We start from the raw sequence: 23,978 nt of genomic DNA, 5'->3' as shown, positions 1-23,978 counted from the left end.
GCTGCACGCCTACAAACCAAAGGGACACAGACGTGTATTTGAGCTTGGCATCTATATGTACAATCTTATGGAATAGATTTACTACTATACAGGTAAATGCACATTATTTGAAACTGTTTATTTATGTAGCTATTTAATATGCTAATAACAACATCCATTCAGTGTCTAGTGTAAATAAAGGGTATATTTATTTCGGTTGTAAGATTTATTATGTTAATCATTATGTAAACTTAATAGTACCCCCGGACAAAATTGCCAAAATAGTGTGTTTTTCCCCCACAGCTGGAAATTATACAGGGTTCAAAGACAGACGGTTCATTGTAAGAGGCACTTATTTATAAGTTACTTATTACCAACCAACAGGTGCAGATTACTGTGCTCCTGTTTTATAAGCTTTTCTTTTTTTCTCTCACTCTCTCGTTTATATATGTAAAACCCTCATTAATAGTCGATAACATTATAAAGCTAATGCTTAACTTTAATAGCTCATTTACATTAATATATGGATATATTTGAAAATATATGAATAATTTTGATGCCATTTATACATGTTTGCTTTTTTTTCTAATTAATTATATGATGTCGTTGGTTATTAATAAAGTTTCTAAATAAAAAGTTATTGTGAAATTTAGCTGTGCAAATTCAGAGAAGCAGGAATGGAGGTAAATAAATGCACCTGACTGATGAACAAAAGCAGGTTATATTGCCCCTCTCCAGACATGCACTGGTCATGTTACAAGCTCAGCATATAAATTTGTGCATAATAATTTGCATATGTTCCTGGTGAGTGTAAGCTCTACAGATCTCCTTATTTGACCATCCAAGGTCACAACGATTGGATCTCAGAAAGCGGAGACAGAAATTATGCATATTAATAATCTAGTTTGTTTAAAACTATGGATATTTTTTGTTGAGATGTAATTAACAGCTACAATTGGCAATATCTTGCCTAGAAATGCTACTTCGGTGGCAACTCCAATAAATATTGATATGGGATTCATCTGTCAGCCATTCTCATCGTGATATATTTTGAGTGTAACACATTTTGTCCATCTATATCTCATTTGGCAATACTGGCTTTCTGTCGGACCGGTTTGTTGAATGAAGACAGATTTACGTCAAGCCAAAATATGAGATGTGAGCATTTTTTTCTCGTGTGGATAAGGTTTCAGTGACTTAGCTTGAAGGATTTTCTGTTTGTGGCCAATGGAAATCAGAAAGTACACTAAGATAACTAAACTTTGCTTAACTTTGTATGCAGGATGAGGAAGGGGTTTCTTCCAAAACACTCCAGGCTCTAACTTGTTTTGCACTGTGAGTTTTGATCATTTTGATGATAAGAGAACATTGGTGACGGTTTCGAAATGTCAACATTCAGATTTTTTTTTTCAGTTCATTTCAGGCTAGTGCATGACTTGCAGCAAATGAGTAATTTCTCCATGTGATGGTGTTTGTGTGCATACAGACTGCTGATATCAGAGTCACACATCAGGTGAAAGTGATGCTGGTCAATTATTGTGGGTCATGCAGGGTGTGTTTGAACAGCCTGCAGAGAAATGTCATTTCTTGTTTGAGTAACTCTAGTTGGATGGAAAAACTTAAAAATCTAGACCAACCAGAGTAACAACTGGATTGGCTTTTTGTTTCTTTCCCAGAGAGCAGTTTTTTTGTGTTTACGGCTGCTTTGAAGTGTTCATTGATTCATTCATTCTGTCTCTACCAGAAAGATCTAATATAAAGATTTCCATGAACATACATAGCATGTTCTTTGGGACATGCATCAAGTAAAAATACACAACCTGCTTCATTAGGAAGTTTTTCATCAATCTGTCACTGGTGAAATAAACGAAAATGCTGCATGATGCCTAAAATTGTCCACCTAAATGACTATTTATTTACTTAGAGATCTAAATCCGAACAGCTGACTAAGAAAATTCAAACAAATCTTTTCAGGATGCACACTGATCAAACCATCCAAAAACCTTTGACTACTTCATGGATATTACATTACACTTTCGTTATCTCACTTATCGTTGCTCAGAGTTTTCCTCATAGCTCTGGGCTTGTTGTCTTGCTGGCCACTGAAGTGATCAGCACAATCTGTGGCCAATTTTTAGGTTACTTTAGGAGGAAGGAATATATCAGGAAAACAATCTTCAATGCAATGCCATTTAATTTGAAGAGTGCCAAACAAAGGAACTAACAACTCTATCTAATCATTAACAAGAGTGCTTATAATAATGTCCCAGAGATGTATGTAAATACCACTGAGATCCCTAGCGGTGTTTCTCTTTTGTTTTCCCATTCAGGTGCAGTGTGTAGCCATGGCTGCATGGGTGGAAGCTTCCACAGGGGAAATGGGCCAATCGCTCATTAACCCAGACGAACCTTCAGTTGCAGACTCTGCGCTTCCTGAAGACACGGGCAAGTCAGAATCGGTCCTAAAATCCCACTTCATTCCCAAACCATTTGTCCTGCAAAGGAATGCCACTGTCCGCTCGATCCAGGCTCCAAAAACCAACATTAGCAAAGAGCTCAATCGAGCCGCCTCTTCTGAAATGCCTTTTAATATTAAAAAACCTGATACTGGTGTTCCAAAACCATCAGAATCCCTAAAATCAGGCTCAAATGACACAGTAAATGGCACTAACCAAAGTGCAGCCCCTATACCCGTCCCACTCATCCCAAAACCTGACTTAATGGCTAAAGCTAAACCGGAATCAACAAAGACTCCTGGTTCTGATAACCAAACCAGTCCAAACTCAAAACCTGATGTGACCGCTGAAGATGTGAAGGATGTTCAGCCCAGGAGCAGGGCAAAATCCTTGGGTTCTCAGGATCAAAAGATCCTGAGCCAGAAGGTCGGAGGAGAAGCAGCCAAGACTGATGCAGATGTTAAAATGTCTTCAAAATGCTGGCCGCCTCGAAATCGTCTAGCCATGGAGCTGACCTCCAAGTTCGAGTCACCATCTCCACCAGAGAAAGAGGTGAGGAGAGATGCTGAAACCAGCGAGACGGAGAAAGACTTGCCGCCGCATTCTCCTTCTGAGTCCAGCTCTTCAAAGCCTCTGATGGAGAAAGAAGAGACGGGAGATGAGGAGGTCAGTGGAGGCAGCATTAAGGGACGGATCAGCCTTCTCTTCGATCGATCTACAGCAGCTCAGCACAGGGACACCTTCAACAAAAGAGACAATCCACAAGCCGAAATATCTGTTGACATTAAACAGAGAATCCAGAATCTGAGCTTGGACGCACCAAGGACGCGCTTGCCATCCACTGGTGCTCCCAAAAGGTTAGCAGAGCCTATCTTTTCATTCTGACCTTCAATACTTGTGTTTCTTATGCAGAAAACATACTCTGTGTACATAAACAGATACCAGGACTCAACTGACAGATCTTGAACTGTTGATTTTACATTAATTAATCTTGCTGATCAGTTTTTATGTATTGCATAGAGATGGATATGTGTGTTCCTGATCCAAACACCCACTCAGTTGTATTTGAAAACATTTCAGCTATGTCAGTTATGACTCTTAACCATTTGACATGTAGCCAACAATTACACAGAAGATCAAATCAAGTTTAAACACAGCCGCTGATCCAGAAGGAGCAGTTGTTATGTTTATGTATGAAACAGCTTCACAAACATCTCGACAGGTGACTTTTTTAATAAGTGATTCATGCTTGTTCATTCAAGAATGAAGCAAGCGAGTGAGTCAATGAGACATTCATTCAGCCGATTTGTTAAAAAAATAAAAACCTGAATCATTCAAGAACAAATTTTTCAGTTTGATATGCTTTTAAAATAGTGATGTTTTTAAAATGTTCTTTTCTTTCATTTATTTAGTAGCCTAACATAAAACATTTTTTTAGAATTATGTTTCGCAATTAACTTAAACATTTTATTTTTGTACATTTTGCTAAATTGTCACCAAGACAATGTTAGATCGATGACTAACTGATTTTGTTGAAATTTCAAAGATGACAATCAGTGACGTTTATGCAATCATTTATCAGAAAAAGTGTTTATGAATAAAAAAATGAAAATAAAACATTTAATGAAAAAATATAAATATTAGTCTTGGCACATATAACGTGCATTTTTTTTGTGTGTGTGTGTGTGGCAGGGCCAATGTAAATATATGCAGGAATGTTAAGTATTCTTGCCTTATGTTGTCCTTATTTTCAAAGCTGTAACATATTTCCAAACTTATGTTTGCAGTCCACCATCCGAGAAGACACAGAGCACCTCAGATGAGGTGAAATCTTCTGAAAAACCTGCAGCGACAGACATGATGCCTGGTGACAAATCAACAAGTACGACAGAAATCAAGAACGCAGCTGCTAGTGTGGAGAATGAAGAAGAAAAGGAAGACCATGTTGCCATTCCGGTTTACCAAAGGTTTGAGATGAGCCTAGATGCTGAGAAAAAGAGAAGGGAAGAAGAAGAAAAACAGAGAAAAGATGAGCAGTTTGAGAAAGAAAGACAACAGCAGGAAAGGGAAAGACTATTGGAAAAGGAGAGGAAGGCAAGAGAAATAGAGAGGCAGAAAGAAGAGAAACAAGAGAGAAAACAGGAAGAGGAAAAGCAAAGACAGATGGAGGAAAGGAGAAAGCAAGAAGAAAAACGAATCAAAGAAGAAATAAAAGAGGAGGAGAGGAGGAGACAAGCCAAATTAGACTTGGAGAGACAGATTGAAGAGGAGAAGAGAAGGATTCAAGAAGAAAAAGAGAGACTGAGAGAAGAGAAAAGACTGGAGAAACTAAAGAAAGAGAAAGAAATGGAAGAAAGAAAACGAATGGAAGAAGAGAGACTAAAAGAAGAGGAAAGACTGAGAAAGGAACAAGAACAAGAGAGACTACAGAAGGAAAAAGAGATGGAAGAAGAGAGGAGAAGAATTCTGGAAATAGAGAGACAGAAAGAGGAAGAAAGATTGAGAAAAGAGCAAGAATTAGAGAGAATAAGGATAGAAAAAGAGATGGAAGAAGAGCAGAGAAGAATTCAGGAGATGGAGAGACAGAAAGAGGAGGAAAGACTGAGACAAGAACGAGAAGAAGAGAGACTACAGAAAGAAAAAGAGATGGAAGAAGAGAGGAGAAGAATTCAAGAGATGGAGAGACAGAAAGAGGAGGAAAGACTGAGACAAGAACGAGAAAAAGAGAGACTACAGAAGGAAAAAGAGATGGAAGAAGAGAGGAGAAGAATTCTTGAAATAGAGAGACAGAAAGAGGAGGAAAGACTGAGACAAGAACGAGAAAAAGAGAGACTACAGAAAGAAAAAGAGATGGAAGAGGAGAGGAGAAGAATTCAAGAGATGGAGAGACAGAAAGAGGAGGAAAGACTGAGACAAGAACGAGAAAAAGAGAGACTACAGAAAGAAAAAGAGATGGAAGAAGAGAGGAGAAGAATTCAAGAGATGGAGAGACAAAAAGAGGAGGAAAGACTGAGACAAGAACGAGAAGAAGAGAGACTACAGAAAGAAAAAGAGATGGAAGAAGAGATGAGAAGAATTCAAGAGATGGAAAGATTGAAAGAGGAGGAAAGACTGAGACAAGAACGAGAAAAAGAGAGACTACAGAAGGAAAAAGAGATGGAAGAAGAGAGGAGAAGAATTCTGGAAATAGAGAGACAGAAAGAGGAGGAAAGACTGAGAAAAGAACGAGAAAAAGAGAGACTACAGAAAGAAAAAGAGATGGAAGAAGAGAGGAGAAGAATTCAAGAGATGGAGAGACAGAAAGAGGAGGAAAGACTGAGACAAGAACGAGAAAGAGAGAGACTACAGAAAGAAAAAGAGATGGAAGAAGAGAGGAGAAAAATTCAAGAGATGGAGAGACAGAAAGAGGAGGAAAGACTGAGACAAGAACGAGAAAAAGAGAGACTACAGAAAGAAAAAGAGATGGAAGAGGAGAGGAGAAGAATTCAGGAGATGGAGAGACAGAAAGAGGAAGAAAGATTGAGAAAAAAGCAAGAATTAGAGAGAATAAGGATAGAAAAAGAGATGGAAGAAGAGCAGAAAAGAATTCAGGAGATGGAGAAACAGAAAGAGGAGGAAAGACTGAGACAAGAACGAGAAGAAGAGAGACTACAGAAGGAAAAAGAGATGGAAGAAGAGAGGAGAAGAATTCTTGAAATAGAGAGACAGAAAGAGGAGGAAAGACTGAGACAAGAACGAGAAAAAGAGAGACTACAGAAAGAAAAAGAGATGGAAGAGGAGAGGAGAAGAATTCAAGAGATGGAGAGACTGAAAGAGGAGGAAAGACTGAGACAAGAACGAGAAAAAGAGAGACTACAGAAAGAGAGAGAAATTGAAGAAAGAAAACAAATGGAAGAGGAGAGACAGAGAGAAGAAGAAAGACTGAGACAAGAAAGAGAAAGAGAGAGACTAAAGAAAGAAAAAGCGAAGGAAGAGGAGAGACAAAGAATTCAGGAGATGGAGAGACAGGAAGAGGAGGAAAGACTGAGACAAGAACGAGAAAAAGTGAGACTACAGAAAGAGAGAGAAATGGAAGAAAGAAAACAAATGGAAGAGGAGAGACAGAGAGAAGAAGAAAGACTGAGACAAGAAAGAGAAAGAGAGAGACTAAAGATAGAAAAAGCGAAGAAAGAGGAGAGACAAAGAATTCAGGAGATGGAGAGACAGGAAGAGGAGGACAGATTGAGAAAAGAACGAGAAAATGAGATTGAGATGGAAACATGTAAAGCAGCAGAGAGAATACAAGAGGAAGTTCCTACGAGTCATGATTTAATATCGTTCGATGCGGAGGGACCAGCGATGTCACAGACTCTCGTCTCCACGGTCCAGGCTCCTGACGTCTCACCTCTGCTCACTGAAGTGATCTATGATGACTTTTCAGTGAAACCCCGAAGATGGGGAACCAGGGCGAGACGCGCCTCCACACCGTCTCCATCCAGAGAACCTCCTGCTGCTCCTGACCACAGTTTACAGCCAGAATCAAAATCCAGTGATCCTGGATCCCAAGAACCATCCGGAGATCGGGTATATGTGCATGATGATCTGATCGGATTTGAACCTGAAGCCTCCAGTCCACAAAACTCGACAGAAAGCAGAAAGCAGATATATTTATTTGAGGAGTCCAAACCAGAGGACCCGCTAGAGCCAGAACCTCAACCTGATGAGGTGAGACCAATGGCAGTTATTTAAATACTGCAAAATTATTTTTTTTATAATATTGTGATATGTTTTATTTTAATATAAAAACAATAAGAACTTTAAATTAAAGTGATTTTACATCATGTTTAGGGGTGTTTTTATGAGGTAAAACAGAGTGTAAAACTCTCTTAACTTTCTTAATCTTAATATAAAAATATAAAATAAAAAAAAGATGTTAAAATAACATGTCCCCCCAAAGAATTATACCGTGGAGTAGAAAAATATTGGATTTTGAAATGTTTAACTCGTATGCTTTTATTTTGAAAGCACAATATAGCAAATTGTCAGCGGTCCACCCCATCAATAATAGCTAGCAGCAGCAGCGTGCAAACTCTCACCGTCTTCAAGTTCAAACAACACGAGCAAGCGCTGTCCTAAGATAGTTGTTCTCTCTCCCTCGCGCATGTTAATCAAAATCAATTGAAGACCGAAGTTTCATGTGGGACATTTGGATATTTTTTATTCTCCTGAATTACCGCGGGGTGTGACAATTGTGCAAAAAATGTTGCATTATCTTCTCTGAAAAGCGTTCCGCAGCTGACATAAATTATACTTTCAATAAACGAAAAAAACTATCCAGTGATGAAATGTTTTCTGTTGACACAAATTTTGTGCGATTTCCTAAACTGTCGAGATAGTCACACAACACGTGCCATAGTCCTTTAATGACACATTTTGCAAACTAATGACACATTTAAACCAATTCACTTTAATGAATGGTTAAAACAACTGATCTGTCCAACAATGAACTCACAATAATCGGTGAATAAATCTGTATCACTTTACAATAATGTTCCATTTATTAAACTGTAGTTAACTACTTTAGTTAACATTTACTACTAATGAACTGCACTTCTGCAGCATTGAAAGTGTTAATTTCAATATTTAAATACTATATATATATATATATTATTGAAATCAAAAGTTGTATTTGTTAGCATTGTTAATAAACTGTGAAGTAACATGAACAAACAATGAACAACTGTATTTTTATTAACTAAGATTAATACAACATATTAATAGCATTCATTAACGGATCTGTCAGGTTTCCGATGTCTGCACCCCCAACCCCCCCAATTGTATAACTGATTCGTACCGTAGACAGTAAAAGAAATGGACACAGCGACCCCATTGAAACTCAATTGAGACAAGTGAAGCCCATTTTTAGCGTTTTTTAGCACTTCCGTTTCTGACGCGCAGACTCAAACTAAGCTTGATGATGTCAGCAACCTGTCTGACAGATGTAAATCTTCTAAGTGGCTGTGCGTGCAAACTGCCATCGTTAATCTTGCAGAGACGGCGAGCTTGAGCGGGGAGTTCTTTGGCGTGAGTGAGCAGGAGTAAGTATTCTGATTAATTATTTTGTATAGTATTTTAAAATGTAACGCTAGTACGCCATATTAAGTTAATTGCCTGCGAGCTTCTCCTCCTGTATGTGCGGCAATTTCTCTACTGTGCGACAGAGAGTCGAGTGGTTATGACGCAATCATTAGCCTATTTTTACAAAAACTGTTTCTACGGGGACATAATGTAACATAGAAGGTACTGGAGCCCTTTATATATTGTCATGTATCTTTAGAAATAAATAATGGACAAATTGAGTCTTTAAACGCCTCAGATGTAAAGCTGTATTCGTTGTCAAAGTGACGCCAAAATGAATGGGAGGTCAATGGGATGCTAACGCAAGTGAAGTTCTGCTACAAGATGGCGGCACGCGGCCGACTTCAACTTCCGGTCGACTTCCTTGCCGCCTGATTCGTACGCACCTGTGTGGGATGTTCAGACACGCTCGAGGCTGTGTAGCCAATCACAACTCACTGTGCAAGCTGACCAATCTCAGCCCAGTGTGTATTTCTGAGGGAAGAGCCTCATAAAAAATAATCGAGGCATTTGACAAAGAAGGGACAGATCGGTGTGAAATACAGGTAAATTATGTGAAACATAATGTTTTTTTTTTTTTTTAACGAAGCATGTTAGACTGCACCCCATAAACACAATCAAGTCAAGAAACAAACCAGTCAAGCACTCCTTTAACTGAATAATTTTGTCTATAACTTAAATTTGAAAGGCAACGTAGCAACTTGGCACATTATTTACAATGTGCAATCACAGGTGTACATTTATCTGCATTTCGAGCAAGGCTCGTGCAATTAGAATTTAAAGTCAGAAAATAAGTCATTATTTATAAAGTAAATATTTAAATTTTAATTAAACGAAAACTAAATGGGCCCCACTTATCTCAGCTGGCGGTAAACAATATTTGAAAACAGAATTTTGGCCCTTTTGGCTTTCAGTAGATGAATGCACAGCAGCCTGTAGGGGGTTACTAGCTGGTTAGCAGTACTAGCTGCTGTCATTCTAACTTAATCTAAAAACAAATGCGTGTAATTTGCTCAACGGATGTTTTTATGTTTGTTGGAAGTTCTGAGGGAAGCAAAATAGCATCTGGATTTGCCAAACTTCACAATCATTGAATCTTAGTAAGAGAACCGCAAGAACTATAAATGTCCAGAGCTGCATTTCTCAAAAGCATCGTCAGAAATGTTGATCGTAGAGACCATTGGTTGCAATAGATGTTACGGTGTTCTTTGGCTTGCGATGCTTTTGTGAAATGCAGTCCAGACTTGTATAAGCACAACTCGCATGCAGCAGACTTGCTAAAAGTAAAAAAAATCATTGTAATATTACCTATAGAATTGCATGATTTTTTTAGTGACTGCAAGCACAATCTGCTCTGAGCTCATAGGTGAAGGTACGAGAAACCTTGTTTAACTGATGCTACTCTTGTTTCCATTGATTCTGTCATGTTGGAATTTCCCATTGGTGTCTTATGACGGTGTAGAGTGATGTCATCGCAATAGACACTGCTTTGTTTTGCGTGTGTGTACTGTATATTGATGAGTTTATTCTTACTTGACACTTATCCTTGAGTCAGGCCTATTATATTTTCAGACAGCACCTGTAGACTGCATTTGAGAAACAGATCATACAAACATCGGCATTGATTAAATCTACGCAATTATATTTAATGAACAATTAATTCAATTAAATTATTGTTATATTATTAATAGGATGCCTACATGACATGGGCAAACAACCTCTTCAGTTGTTTTACATGATCCTTGACATTATTTGGATTATTTGCTAAAAAGAAATCTAGTTGTTTTACAGCCATTTGTTGCTATTTTACTGTACCCAGCTATATATTTTATTTTTAATTAAAATAAAAAATTCTCTCTCTCTCTCTGTCTCTCTCTATCTATCTATACAGTATATATATATATATACTCAATATAATTATAAATGTATATAATTAGAAAATAGGTCTAAATATTTCCATTTATAATTTAAGTACTTTTGTCTGTCTATTGAAAGCTGTTATCTGAACACAGTTCATTCAGTCACAATTTAGTGTCAGTGTCTTCCTCCATTGGTATAATACAATTAATTGCAATGAAAATTGACGTCAATGAAAAGTAATTTTTGTGACGATTTTTAGCCATTTTGTACACAGCAACATGCTCAATCCAGATGCAGTTGACTTGTTTGTAGCTGCTGTTTTTATTTGCAGTGTCAAATGCAAAATAGTTCCTGCTTCTTCTTAATCTGAGTGACAGAAATGTGATTAAATTGTGTACTTGCCTATAGTGCAACTAAAACCACCACATATTTTAATGTGATAATGGTCATACTGTAATTATGATCAGAATTCCTTAATTCGCAATATTCTGAGCACCAATGTAATCACAGCAACATAATCACAATCTTAATGGCACATACAGAGAACGCTTTCAGCTAAGGGTTCATTGGATTTGATCAGACCCTAAGCATGCGCTTCAGTTGAGTTTAGTGAGCAACACTTATTATGGTTCAGAGGCTGAATTTGCATTTGATTCATGTGAAAGTTTTGGGGACAGTCAGGGAATTTTCTCTGCGCCGATCTTCATGTAAATGATTTGCAAAGCCCTGAAGGTTTGGATGTTTACTTTCGTAAGCAAAGCAAATAAAGTTTGGAACTCCAAAATGTTTGAAACAAAAATAGAACATTTGCAATGACGTAGAATGATCTGAATGATATCTTTGTTTAGGTTTCATATCTTCGTGTGAACTTCTGGTTGAATCTGTTGGGCTACAGATTCATATGTTCATGCAGTTGTTCACATCAGGAAAAGGAAAGAGAATACCTGTACATGTGTGTTATTTCTCTGCTGGTTTAATAAAACATTTAGCATCTGCCTTTAGAGGTATTTAATGAAATTAAGTTCATAAAGATACTATGTGTTTACATTTTCTTAAGAAAATGAGTGGCGCAAAGGTTAGCATCATACTTTTTTTATATATAATAACACTTATAAAATAAATAAACATATATAAAAGTAAAAAAAAACTTTCCAAATATTAAATGTTTTTTCCAAATAGAGTACATTTTTTGTATTAGTCCATTATTATTATTATTATTATTATTATTATTCATTAAGAAATATGAATGTTTTACAGTCATTTTGTTGCTATTTTGTTTTACCCAGCAACAAAAAAGGTAAAAAAAAAAAAAAATACAGTAAAATTGGTAATATTTGTGAAATATTATAAAAAAAAAACTTTATTTCATTTATTTTAAAAAAATATTTTAAAATATAGTTAAAATAAAAAATATATATAATAAAATGTAAATGGGATTTAAATGTGATGAAAAAGCCAAATACTTAAGTTTTCAGTGCCACATGATCCTTCAGAAATCATTATTTATTTGAAATAGAAATTATTTGTAATGTGGTTGATTTTCAGCATGTTGTATGCAGTTGATAGGGTTCTGGAATACTCTAGATATTAATTCGTTTTTCAAAGGTTGATAGGATTTTATTAGCCTGTTTTATTGTCTGCTATTGAAAATTGTTCTTTCATATGCTTAGTAAAGTGATATTATAACATAAGAGAATGTTTTCATGGTTCCTGATTGCTGTGAAATGCATTATGATTACAGTATGGGACAGTATTTCTACCTCTGAAGCGCTTGTGAATTTTTTTATTGAATGTAGTTCAGAAAAGGTTATGAAATATGGTTCTCGTGTAGTTATAATTCACTTGAGGAAACATCTGTGATTTCACTTCTCTTGAACAGTGTTAAACTCAGTGAGTAATGATATATTGTAGTCCTCTATACGAAGCTGAATGTGAGCGTGCATTTACTCATCTCACTCGCACAAAAACAGAAATCTATTTATTGATTTATTTAAAACAGAAATATTTTGTAACATCTATCGCAGTATGTGTTGTGAAAGCAATTCCAAACAAATATTCCTATTAATTACCAAGCATCTTTATTGTATACTTAGAATGGCTACTACAGAGTCAGTTTCTTATCGTATGTGATTGTTTCGTGTGGAATAAATGTCCTCCAGTTAAAGCAGTACTTACTGTAATCATAACAGCTGGTGTCAAGGAGAGTTTATTGCAGACAAACACGCTATGGCTCATATTAGACAAACACAGCCTGTTAGTCATGACACATAGTCAAACTAATGCACAGTGAAGTATAAAGCGTCTGATTCAGCAGTAGTTTGCATAAGGGTTTTGTGGTTTAGAGTTTCTCTTCCAAAGTTCACAGATACAGAAAGGCTCCCACATAAAACTCTTTCCTGATTTCTCTCTCAGTCCGTCTGTATTTCACTATTTCAAATGCAGTGACACATAAATGGCCTTGATCTTCTTTCATCCCTCCTCCCCCTCTCTCTCTCTCTCTCTCTCTCTCTCTCTCTCTGTTTCTCTGCGCTGGGAAGTTGTCACTCTTTCGAGGGCTGTGTCTGTTTCCGGTACCTGTCCGTACCTGCAGCGTTTCAAGCGTAAGCGGTGGGCTTGCCGGAGTGCTGCTATGTTTTTCCAGTGAGATCTGGGGGAATTGCACAAGAGAGAAGCTTACAAGACTTTAATATCTGGATGTCAGAAGGTTGTATTCCCAGATTTGTGTTTCTACCTCATCTAAACAAGAAGAGAAGATCAGCTGCAGAATGGATTGACTTTAAATGTGTTTTGCAGAGGAAGGTTTTAGAAGAGAACCGGGAAGTGCTTTCTGTGATGGACATTGGCTTAACGTCTGGTCCAGTTTGGAGCACAAATCAAGATGCCTACAGAGATGCCAATGCATGTTGGCTATAACAGCCTCTAGACCTCATATCTGGGATTTGTCCCAAAAAACAAGCTGTTTCCTGCCACATACCACAGACTTTGTCAACATACTCTATCAGTTGTGAAATAAGATGCAGTTCTTGGGTAACAAACTGTCCGAGGCGCAGACGCAGGTGTCGGGATGGGTGGGCAACATGCGTCGCTCCTTACAGGAGGCGGTGGAGTTGATGTCGGGAGTAATCGAGGAAGAGAAAGATGAAGAACGAGTGGGAAGGTTTGAGAGGGCCATCTCACCGCTGAGAAGTTTTGCAACTCGTGGTCGACTGTCTCTTCGAAATCTCTCTCAAAGTCGGCAGCGTTTTTCCCTGCGCAAACGTACGACTGCGTCGAACTCAAATAATGTAAGACTATGCTGAATGTTTTCTGCCCTCTCTTCTATTTCGTCTTGCTCTGTCAGCCAATCTTTAAGGCACTGCACCTTCTTTAAAAGATCTACAACAGTCACGATTGTTACCGCATGCTCTCGAAATATGCATCAAGTATTGCTTTGAGAAAAATTTGGTGTTGAGACTATTATTATTTTCTGAAAAAGAAAAAGCAAGTCTCCTGAGTGGCTTAAAAGCCCTAATAGCACCTAAATTGATGATGCGTTTAAGCTAAATTGAGTAAAAAAAAAAAAAAAAAAAAACTATGAAAAAACTTTCCATGCCATACAGTTTTTTTTCACTAAGAATGAGTATTTTTCAATTTATGTATATTTATATATATATATATATATATATATATATATATATATATATATATATATAAACGCAGTCAGATATCAAACGTTAATGACAACAATAAATATTGAAAATGTGTTCAAATATCCCATTTAGTGGCGAAGAACTTTATGCATTTTGGATGTAATAAATCACCCACAGATGCAGCAGAAAACATCTGGGTCATGTTTGCATTTTTTTGTGTCATTGGTCATAATTATAACTTATAAACTTAAGTCTTCAGAATCATTCATACACCTGCAAACAGGCTGAGAGCTGAAGAAATTGCAATAATCTGGCTCAGAAAACGACAGGAATAATGTCTTTTGTGGTGTTTTTCTGGTGATAAAGGGATAACACGAGACTTCTTCACATTATAAATAGTTATCAGAAGCAAAAATGCTATAAAATGTATTTGCAAGCGTGACATGCTCGAGCAAAACAGGCACTATATTTATAATCAGCACCCCAAAATTAGTAAGAAACAAGTATTGGATTTCATCCAGCAAATATGATGCTGGCTGGTGTTTTTATTATTATTCAGTAGAATCTGATTACAGTTCCTGCGTATGCATGAGTCAGTGTGTTCAGATGCTGTCCTCTGGAATAATCTCCAGCTGTCTAGGCTTGTTTTTATTCACTTGTAAATTTGCTCATCCTCTCATTTTGGATCTTCTTTTCCCTACATGCATCTCTGTCAGTCATCCACCCAAAACTCACAGAATTCAGTCAGACCAATTTGGTGAACATGCACCCATCTCAAAAGACATCCACTTGTGTCTAAACAGATGTTTTAGAACAAAAGTTTGGAGTCGTCAAATGTTTTTGCAAGAATTTCCTAATGCTAACCAAGGCTGCATTTATTTAATAAAAAAATACAGTAAATAAAGATATATTGTAAAATCTTATAACCATTTAAAATAACAGTTTTCTATTTTAATATACTTTACAATATAATTTGAATATATTTTAAAATGTAATTTATTTCTGTGATCAAAGCTGTAAACATTACTCCAGTCTTCAGAGTCACATGATCCTTCAGAAATGATTTGCTCCTCAAGAAACATGTTTTGCTATCAGCATTAAATAAAACTAATATTTTTGTCTAAACGTTGAGGCATTTTTCATCAGGAGTCTTTTATGAACAGAAAATTCAAAATGACAGAATTTCTTTGAAATCTTCTGTAATGGTTTTAAATTTCTAAATGTCAATTATAATTTAACCAAAAAAAAAAAAAAAACATCTTACTGACTGCAAACCTTTGAATGGTAAAATGAGTCTGTTTAAAGTTTAACGGCTTGTTTTAGTTCAGTAGTTGCTGCATGACTCATGGACTATTACTAAAATATCACAGGATGACTCTAATGCTGCTCATAGAACAGCAGAGCAGTCCTAAATTTCCCTAGTGAGTAACTACACAAATTAAAGCTGCACATCAGCCATGTTTACATGCAAATTCTGATTAAAGGGAAAGGTCACCCAAAAATGAAAAAAATAAATAAAAATAATTTCATGCATTTATTACTTACCCTCATTTAGTTCTAAACCCATAAAACCTTCATTCATCTTCGGAAACATAAATGAAGTTAATTTTGATGAAACCCGAGAGCTTTCTGACCCTGCATTGACAGCAAGGGAACTGAAAATTTCAAGGCCTAGAAAAGTAGTGAAGACATCATTAAAACAGATGTGACATCAGTGGGTCAACCATAATTTTATGAGGTTACGAGAATACTTTTTGTTTGCAAAAAAAAAAAAAAAACTTATTCAACAATTCTTCTCTTCCCTGTCACCGTCGTTCACGAGAGTACCACGACACATGAGGGTTATTTCCTTTTATTTGAGATAAAGTGGGTTAATATCATTTATGTTTTAATCACAATTAATTGCATAAAAAAAGTTATATATAATATATGTGTGTGCACTGTGTATATTTATTATTTTAAAAAATATTTACATGTATACTGTATATATTTATATTCATATATAATTTATATTATATATAAATATTAATATTTTATATATAAACAAAACATGTTTTGCTTAATTATATACATGTGTGTGTATTTATATATACAGTACATGATAAATATACACAGCACACACACACATATATTATATAAACAAAAACTTTTATTTTGGATTAATCGTTTGACAGCACTAGATTCCCCCCAACCCCTGTTATTAATTATTTTGATCTAGTCTTTGTCATTATAATTTGACACTTCAAAAGCATCTCACAGTTTTCCCTGGTTTCCTTTACTTCAACACTGAAAACATCACACACAGTATCTTTAAGAGCCTCCAGCTCTGTGTCAGTATAGAAGAGAAATGAATGATTGGTGTGATGCAGAAGAGGAGCTGTTTATTGTGAGTAGCGTGTACAGATCAGAGATAGAGTCCAGCCGTCATTGCTGTATGTTTGTGGGATTGTCTCGTGATGGACTCTGATGTGCTGCTCACAGAGAGCTTGTTTACCAGGAAGTGTTTTGTTTCCTAGAAACAATTCTTGTACGCCGAGATGTTTTATACACAGCAGAGTGACGTGAAATTCAAAGTATTTGATCTGTGTACAAAGAAGTGTCTGGATGATTGAGTATGTGTGTGTGTGTGTGTGTGTGTTTGTGTGTTTATAAAGGATAGTTTCGTCCTCCTGTGATCATTAAAACACGTATGCCTGGATTGTTTGTGCTTTTCTGTTTGCAGCGAATGTGGTTTTGGCATGTGTGTGTAATTTTAACTCATCACTTAGCACCAAAATGACAGGATAACTTTTTGTCATGCCTGCCAACAGGATGTGATTTTTTGCATTGCATTTGTGCAGTATGCAGTTCTTGTAAGAATAAATTTTGGGACCAGTTCTCACTATTAACTAGTTGCTTATTAGCATGCATATTACTATATTTATTAGTACCTATAAAGCACGTATGAATTCCTTATTCTACATGACCATATTTTAGATCCCTTAATCCTGCAAAATTAAATTAAGAGTTTATTTAGGCAAAATTATAGTTAATATTTAGCTAATAGTGAGACATGGTTCCCAAACTAACATGTGACTGCAAGTCTGTTATATGCAACAATATATTATGAATGTATATATAAATATTGTAGCTATTTGGCAAAATATTATCCTAAAAACACGGAGACCTATTATTTTGGTCGTTTTAATGGCTTGACTCCAGGAATGTGTCATGACATGAGGTTCATGGATTACGAAATGATGACAGCAGATTAAAACTTTTTTTTTTTTTTTTCAGATGAAACCTTTGATCTAACTTCTTCTTCTTTGGAATTTCTTGATTTGGTTGACTACAGTTGTGTGATTTAAATTATGTATTATGTTTCAATTTCAGTTCACCATTTTACTCATTAAGTGATGGTTGTTTGTTCGTTTTCTGCCAGCTATACATAGAAAAAAATTAATAATAAAATCTGTAACTTTAAGAAGTCTGTCCTCATACTAGTCCAAGATCTTTGCATACTCCTTCGTGAAAATGAGTACTTTTTTTTACTTTTTTTTATTAGATTATTAGAAAGTTATTATCATTAACTAAAAACTAAGAAAAAAAAAAAAAATGGTTATGCAATTAAGCTTGAATGTAAATATTAGATGAAAACAAACAATTAAATTGAATTGAATTGTGCATGTTTAAAGTCGCAATATTAAGCAATACATTTTCCAACTGAAAATAAATCATTTCTTTTAGCTGAACAATATTATTTTAGTATAACTATTAAACATCTGTTTTAGTTATTTAAAGTAGGTCATTATACATATCAAAATGAGAAATTTCTAATTCAGATTATTAATGAAAGCTCTAATCGTATATAAAAAATAATGTGGTTTGAGGCGAGCAGCTTTGGTTTTCCTATGGTTTTCATGGTTTTGATGTGTCAACAAGCTGGTGTTTTCAGCAGGACTTTACTGTATTCTGAGTACTGAAGTGTGTTTGTATGCTCTCTTTAAACCCTGCAGGGTCAGCTGAAGGACGATGAGCCCGAGGAGGATGCAGCTCCAGAACAGGACACAGAGAATCTAATCGAGGAAACCCATGAACACAATGAAAACAGCGACACTGTTGATAAGTAAGAAATATCTACAGCGTGATACATCTTCATTTTCATTGCCACAATAGACTTTTGAACACCTGAGAATAGCATTAGATCTGTGTTGTTGAGCTACATGTACCAACTAAAACTAACAAATACTGACTTTTATAGTCACAAATCAATATAGTTTTTCCAGTAACAAGATATTATTTCCAGGTGATAAAATGACTATATTGCTGTGTTTTCATGTTCTGTGTACATAGTCTTGCAGCCGAATGTGTTTGAAGGAAATAATAATATTCTTAAGTGACTTAAAATACCCTTTACTAAAAGTTTAGCTACTTTTGCGTAGATTATTCATTACACTGAGCTTAAAAAAAGATAAGTGATTAATCATTTATTATTTATTCATATCTTCTTGGTAGCAAAATTATTATATTGTTAAATGCTACCTTTTATGTACATGCAAATATTTAAATTATATAAATTAGGGTTTTATAGTTAATTTATTAGTCTTAATGTATGTGTTCAACTTTTACATCATCCTAAATGTGTCACAGAGTATATATATATATATACACACACACACACACACACACACACACACACACACACACACACACACACACCCCTGAAATAAAATACCTTTTATATGTTAACATTTATTTAATTTAAAATACATGTTTGTATAGGTTTAGATAACTCTGGTTTAAAGTATCTTTCCCAACACTGCATTATAAGCATCTTTATAGTCAGCAGACATCAGTTTTGCTCAGACTGTCCTCTAGTGGTCATGAAAAGCATCTAACATCAGTTCTCTCACTGTACAGTAGAGTCACATGTGGGTTGATTTCATGTTTTTATCTGTTCAGTGTCGCCAGAATCAATCAAGTCCTACAGAGACTGAATCAAAAAACTACATCTGCTGATTCAGACACAGAAGACGTCCCAATTCAGGAGGAGCCCGAACCGCTACCGGTTCTTGAGGTACATTTCAGTTAAGATGTTATCAGATTTTATTATATATATATTAATGTTTATATATATGTTTTTGTATTTTGATTTGTATATATATTATGTTTATATTTTTTTCATATACACTACCCTTCAGATGTTTTACTGTATATCCATTATAAGTTAGGATTTTTCTTTATGTGTTACAGTAATATCATGTAATGCACCAGGATCATTTGAATTTTCTGGTTAACAGATAAAAATTCCATTAGAATTCATATTCATTTATATAGAATTCATATATTGTATTATACTCAAGTCTTCTAAAATAATAAAAAATAATCTTTGTAATAGAATTATTTAAATTTAAATGTATATATAATATAAAAATAATATAATTATGAGATAAATAATTGTGTACATGTGTTGATGTGTGTATTTATGCTGGATTAGACTGCGGCTCCTCTCCCGGACTCCAGTGTTTACCGCTCAAAGGTTGCTCTGGGGAAGAAACGGAGCATAAAGCGCTCCAGACCGTCTCGTTCTATACAACAGAAAGCCACCCTGCTCTCTCTGACAGAGGGGACGCAACCCGACTGGAGGTTCTGTGACTCCACAGGTAACATCACACATAAAAACTATTCATTTAGATGATATATTTAACGCTGAATCATAGTTACATTTTTATTCTTTAGAATCTGTATGCTTCACCTGCAGAAATTCCACAAACTTTATGTCAATGATTGATTAGACAGAAAACAATCTATTACAGACGCAAAAGATCCGTGTTCCAATGGAGCGGACTCGGAATCAGAAGAGGAACCGTCCCAGGACGTCACGTCCTCTCCAGCCCCGAGTCAACCCAAGAGAGTCCCTATGTTTCCTGGGATGGACCCTTCTGCCCTCATGGTATGTCGAGGCCTAATGGTTAGAGAGTCGGACTTGTAACCCAAAAGTCAAGTGTGTGTGTGTGTGTGTGTGTGTATGTGTGTATGTGCTCTTGTTTTGTGTCATATCAGGACACAACTCTGTATAATGACATGGGTATGACACAGGTATTACAAGGAGAGGGTGACTTATGAGGACATAGCCCTTGTCCCCATTTTTCAAAACACTTATAAATCATACAGAATGAGTTTTTTTGAGAAAGTAAAATTGCTCAAAGTTTCCTGTGAGGGTTAGGGTTAGGTGTAGGGCTATAGAATATACAGTTTATACAGTATAAAAACCATTACAACTGTGGGATGTCCCCACTTATCACAAAAACAAACGTGTGTGCATGTGTGTGTGCTCTTGGATGGGTTAAATCCAAATTCGGAATATGGGACTAAACTATTCAATTCAATTCAATTCAAGTTTATTTGTATAGCGCTTTTTACAAAATAAATCGTTACAAAGCAACTTTACAGAAAATTATGTTTCTACAATATTTAGTAGTAGCTAGTAGTTTGTGCACATTTGACAGGATTTTAGAAAAAATAATAATAATAATACAAGACGTAGTCAGCTAGACGATGAACTATCAATATTATTAAGTTATTATATGATTCAGTCACACATTTAGCAATAATTGTTAGTTCTGTTTGTTGATTCAAGGTTAGCATCATCTGGGGTCCTCTGAGGGTCAGCATCATCTCTTCTCAGGTGTTCTGGATCCAGACTGGAGCTTGTGTAAATCCCGTGGCGAAACATAGAAACAAAATACAGACATCATTAGCATAGCTGCTGATCCAACAAAGTAAAATTAGTTTAACCCAAGCTAATGGATAAAAATGCACCTTTGATCAGATGCAACTACACTCACAATTAAAAAGAAACATTATTCGAATGCTTGGCGAAAGAGATGTGTTTTTAATCTAGATTTAAACAGAGAGAGTGTGTCTGAACCCCGAACATTATCAGGAAGGCTATACCAGAGTTTGGGAGCTAAACTAAGGTCCCTCTGAAGCCACAGATCAACTCTTCATGTCTGGTTTTCCTCTCGCAGGCGCAGCTAAAGCGGAGAGGTGAGGTTGCAGAAACAGAAAGTCCAGCAGAAGCACAGTCGTCTCCGTCTGTCCCCGCACGCTCTCCCCGCACACACACCAGCTCCCTCGGCCCCAGAGTGCTGCCCCCTGTTGACAACACTGGGTACGTGTGACCAGACATTTTCAGTAAAACATTATTTATTATTGCTTATCGGATGTGATGCAATCACAATTTAATTGTCAGGTCAATGCATTTTATAACTCTTAAGCTAATTTAACCCTATAGAGCCTACTGTATTATATTTGATACATTTAGGGTTAGTTGCTTGTTCACAATTTACTACATGCTTTCTGTCGTCTGATTGATAGTTGATACTTTTTAGCAAGTAAACGCCTTTTATTATAATTAAAAAAAAACACACACACCATCAGCTCATGGTTCACGTGTATTTTTGCTGTGAAATCTTTACTGATTTTTATGAAGTAAATGTAAGAATAACTTTCATATTGTTGGTAATATTTATAGTATATTGATGTACACGTTCTGGACTGATGCAGCTTATGTTGACTTGATAATCCATAGATCATTTTTTTTAAAAATGGCTTTTGAGGAATGTTTATTTGTTCATCTCTCAATCATCAGTGTATTGTATTGCATTATATGTTTAGAAACTACAGTACACAGTTTTGATCATAAAACTAAACATTTAAATATCATGAATTTTATGTCATTAGTCTGTTATACTGTTATCATATTTCATACTATCATAATTGTATTACTTTTTGGCCATATAAATATAAATAACTGCACCAAATTGCGTAGTTTTGCTCAATTTGGGCCTCTGAATAAAATTGGGTGTGTTTTTTTTTTCTTTTCCATATCTACATTATATTAAATTAGCTATAAAATCCCAATGTACCAATTATATAATTAAACACAATAAGACCTTTTTTCCCACTTTTTTTCATATTTGTCTAAAGGTAAAAAAACTGTTCCATTTCCACAAAAATAAATAAATAAAAGTTATTTCTGATTATTATTTCATTTGACAAGCTTTAAAGGGTTAATTTCATTGTGCTGCTTCAGTTTTTTATTTTCTTTGATACACATCATATTTTACGGTGCCACATATTATGAATATATATTTGTCTGAATACACCATTCAGATCATTCTTATTGCAATCATCATTATGTCAAATTTAATAATTGTGATTAATGTAAATCCAGGTCGGGCTCTTCACCCTCCTGGCTGCTTGAGCTCAAATCCAAGAAGCGAATGAATCAACCTGAAAGTGAAGCATGAAGCTCGTGAAGCTCAGGTCAGTGTATCTGCAGGATCCAGTTCTCTGATTACCGAAATAATCAAGCTTCCTGAAACTTTCCTGAAAGTCCAGGAATATTTGCATGTTGTTACCTTCATCTCCAGTAGAGGGGACAAATCCACATATATACACACATATATACATCACTTAATTTAGTTCTTCTTACAGTCTCGAGTACATTAAACCCTGCTGTCTTGCCTCACAGGTCTGATGCAGTTTAAGAGGAAGTCGTCTGCAGAGGAAGTCTGCGTGATGCCACAAAGATGTCAAAAGAACTGCCTTAGATGAATGAGAAGTGCGATGATCTTTCATTCTCATGCTGAATGAGTATCAAACTATTTTGAGTACAAGTCCTGGACTAAACAGTTTGTCAATCTTTGCAAAGATGACGTCCTGTTATAACACATTTTTACATTTTACATGAAAGTCTTTCATAATTTGCCAGCATTATAAGCGGCGAAAGAATATGTGTTTAAAAAGCAAGTGCCCTTCATTTGAATTGTGTTTACATTTATTAATCCAGCAGATGTTTTTATCCAAAGAGAGGATGGTCAAACAAGCATTCAAGTTCCTCCAGTTCGATCAGGGGCCAAATGCACATATCTTCTGTTCATCTCTGATCGTGGAGAAGCAGAAATCAGTGTAGCTTCAATGCACTTTAAATGAGTCAGATCAGACAACTGGAAAAGTGCCTTAGGGCTCTTAGGCATTAAATTGCATTTGAGTTATTTTTCTGATTTTAAATATTGTGTTTCTAAAAGTCTTAAGATGTTCATTATGGCATTGCTATATGAAACTCATTTTTTCTCTCTCTTAGTTGTTTTGATGGTTTACAACATGGCAGTTAAGACCCATTCATAATTTGATGGTATTTTGGTCTCATTCGGTTTTATTTTATTCTCTATGTTTCTTATTTAATCAAAGCTAGTGAGCAGAAAAGCATCAGCTGATGTGCTTGGATCGGGCTGATGGTCATTTATGAGGTTTTGTTTTGTTGCCCGTGTCTTTTCAACCCTGCCGAGTACACTTTTACAAACACAAATCAGAGTTATGATCATGTCTAATAAGTTGTGACTGTGCTCCTTTGAAATGTTTTTCCGGTCATGTGTATTTTTAGACTTCAGCTGTGTAAATTGCTGCTTGAGGAAAATGTTTACCTGTTTAATGTTGGGTAATATGAACTGTGTTTTATAAAATATGCAATTATCTTGATTAAATATTTTTCTAAATGGGAAGCAAGTTTGTCTTTGTATAAACTGCTTGTGTATGTGCTTCAAGACTGAGATATTAGTAGAGCTCAATGATAGAGGTTAGTCCTTATAAGAGGTTAAATTGTACAGTAGATTCATTGATTGTTACATTCAACTACATTTTAAACCTAAATTAAGACTTTTTTTAAATATTGATAATTCATTTCCTTTAAGATGCACCCAAAGCCTTTTTTTAAAATGCTATTTAAGTTTAATTTGATACATTTAATATGTTATACCAAAATTTATTTTTTAAAGCATTTTATTTATTAAATAAAAAAAAAATTATTTGCTGATTTTAAATGTGATTTCGGTGTATTTTTTAAATTTTTTAATTATTGATTCCTTTTTTAAGGTGCATCCCTTGTTTTATT

General features: G+C 35.4%; 1 protein-coding gene across 2 annotated transcripts; it reads left to right on the top strand.

The window, feature by feature from the left end:
- LOC128014849 (trichohyalin) lies at nt 1-23,589 on the top strand. 2 transcript variants are annotated; one of them, XM_052598528.1, is made up of 10 exons: nt 1-92; nt 2,310-3,292; nt 4,223-7,139; nt 18,037-18,146; nt 18,983-19,097; nt 19,518-19,683; nt 19,837-19,973; nt 21,052-21,194; nt 22,260-22,351; nt 22,560-23,589. In XM_052598528.1, exons 2-9 carry the CDS (start codon nt 2,325-2,327, stop codon nt 22,333-22,335), a joined length of 4,632 nt encoding a protein of 1,543 aa, XP_052454488.1. In that variant the 5' UTR covers nt 1-92; nt 2,310-2,324; the 3' UTR covers nt 22,336-22,351; nt 22,560-23,589. The 2 variants fall into 2 exon arrangements, with proteins under 2 accessions (XP_052454488.1, XP_052454487.1); XM_052598527.1 differs by having other exon boundaries at nt 19,837-19,991.
- The last annotated feature ends 389 nt before the right edge of the window (nt 23,590-23,978 follow it).

This window comes from Carassius gibelio, chromosome A5, assembly GCF_023724105.1.
Source record: "Carassius gibelio isolate Cgi1373 ecotype wild population from Czech Republic chromosome A5, carGib1.2-hapl.c, whole genome shotgun sequence".
In the NCBI taxonomy this organism is placed as follows: domain Eukaryota; kingdom Metazoa; phylum Chordata; class Actinopteri; order Cypriniformes; family Cyprinidae; genus Carassius; species Carassius gibelio.
Note: the sequence above shows the minus strand (reverse complement) of the source record. Positions and strands in the feature narration are given on the sequence as shown.

Bases quoted from the DNA above. Each gene is read 5' to 3' on its own strand.
- LOC128014849 (XM_052598527.1), top strand. From the start codon at position 2,325: ATGGCTGCATGGGTGGAAGCTTCCACAGGGGAAATGGGCCAATCGCTC. The intron at 3,293-4,222 runs GTTAGCAGAGCC...TTATGTTTGCAG, and splicing joins TCCACTGGTGCTCCCAAAAG to TCCACCATCCGAGAAGACAC. The intron at 19,098-19,517 runs GTACATTTCAGT...ATGCTGGATTAG, and splicing joins AACCGCTACCGGTTCTTGAG to ACTGCGGCTCCTCTCCCGGA.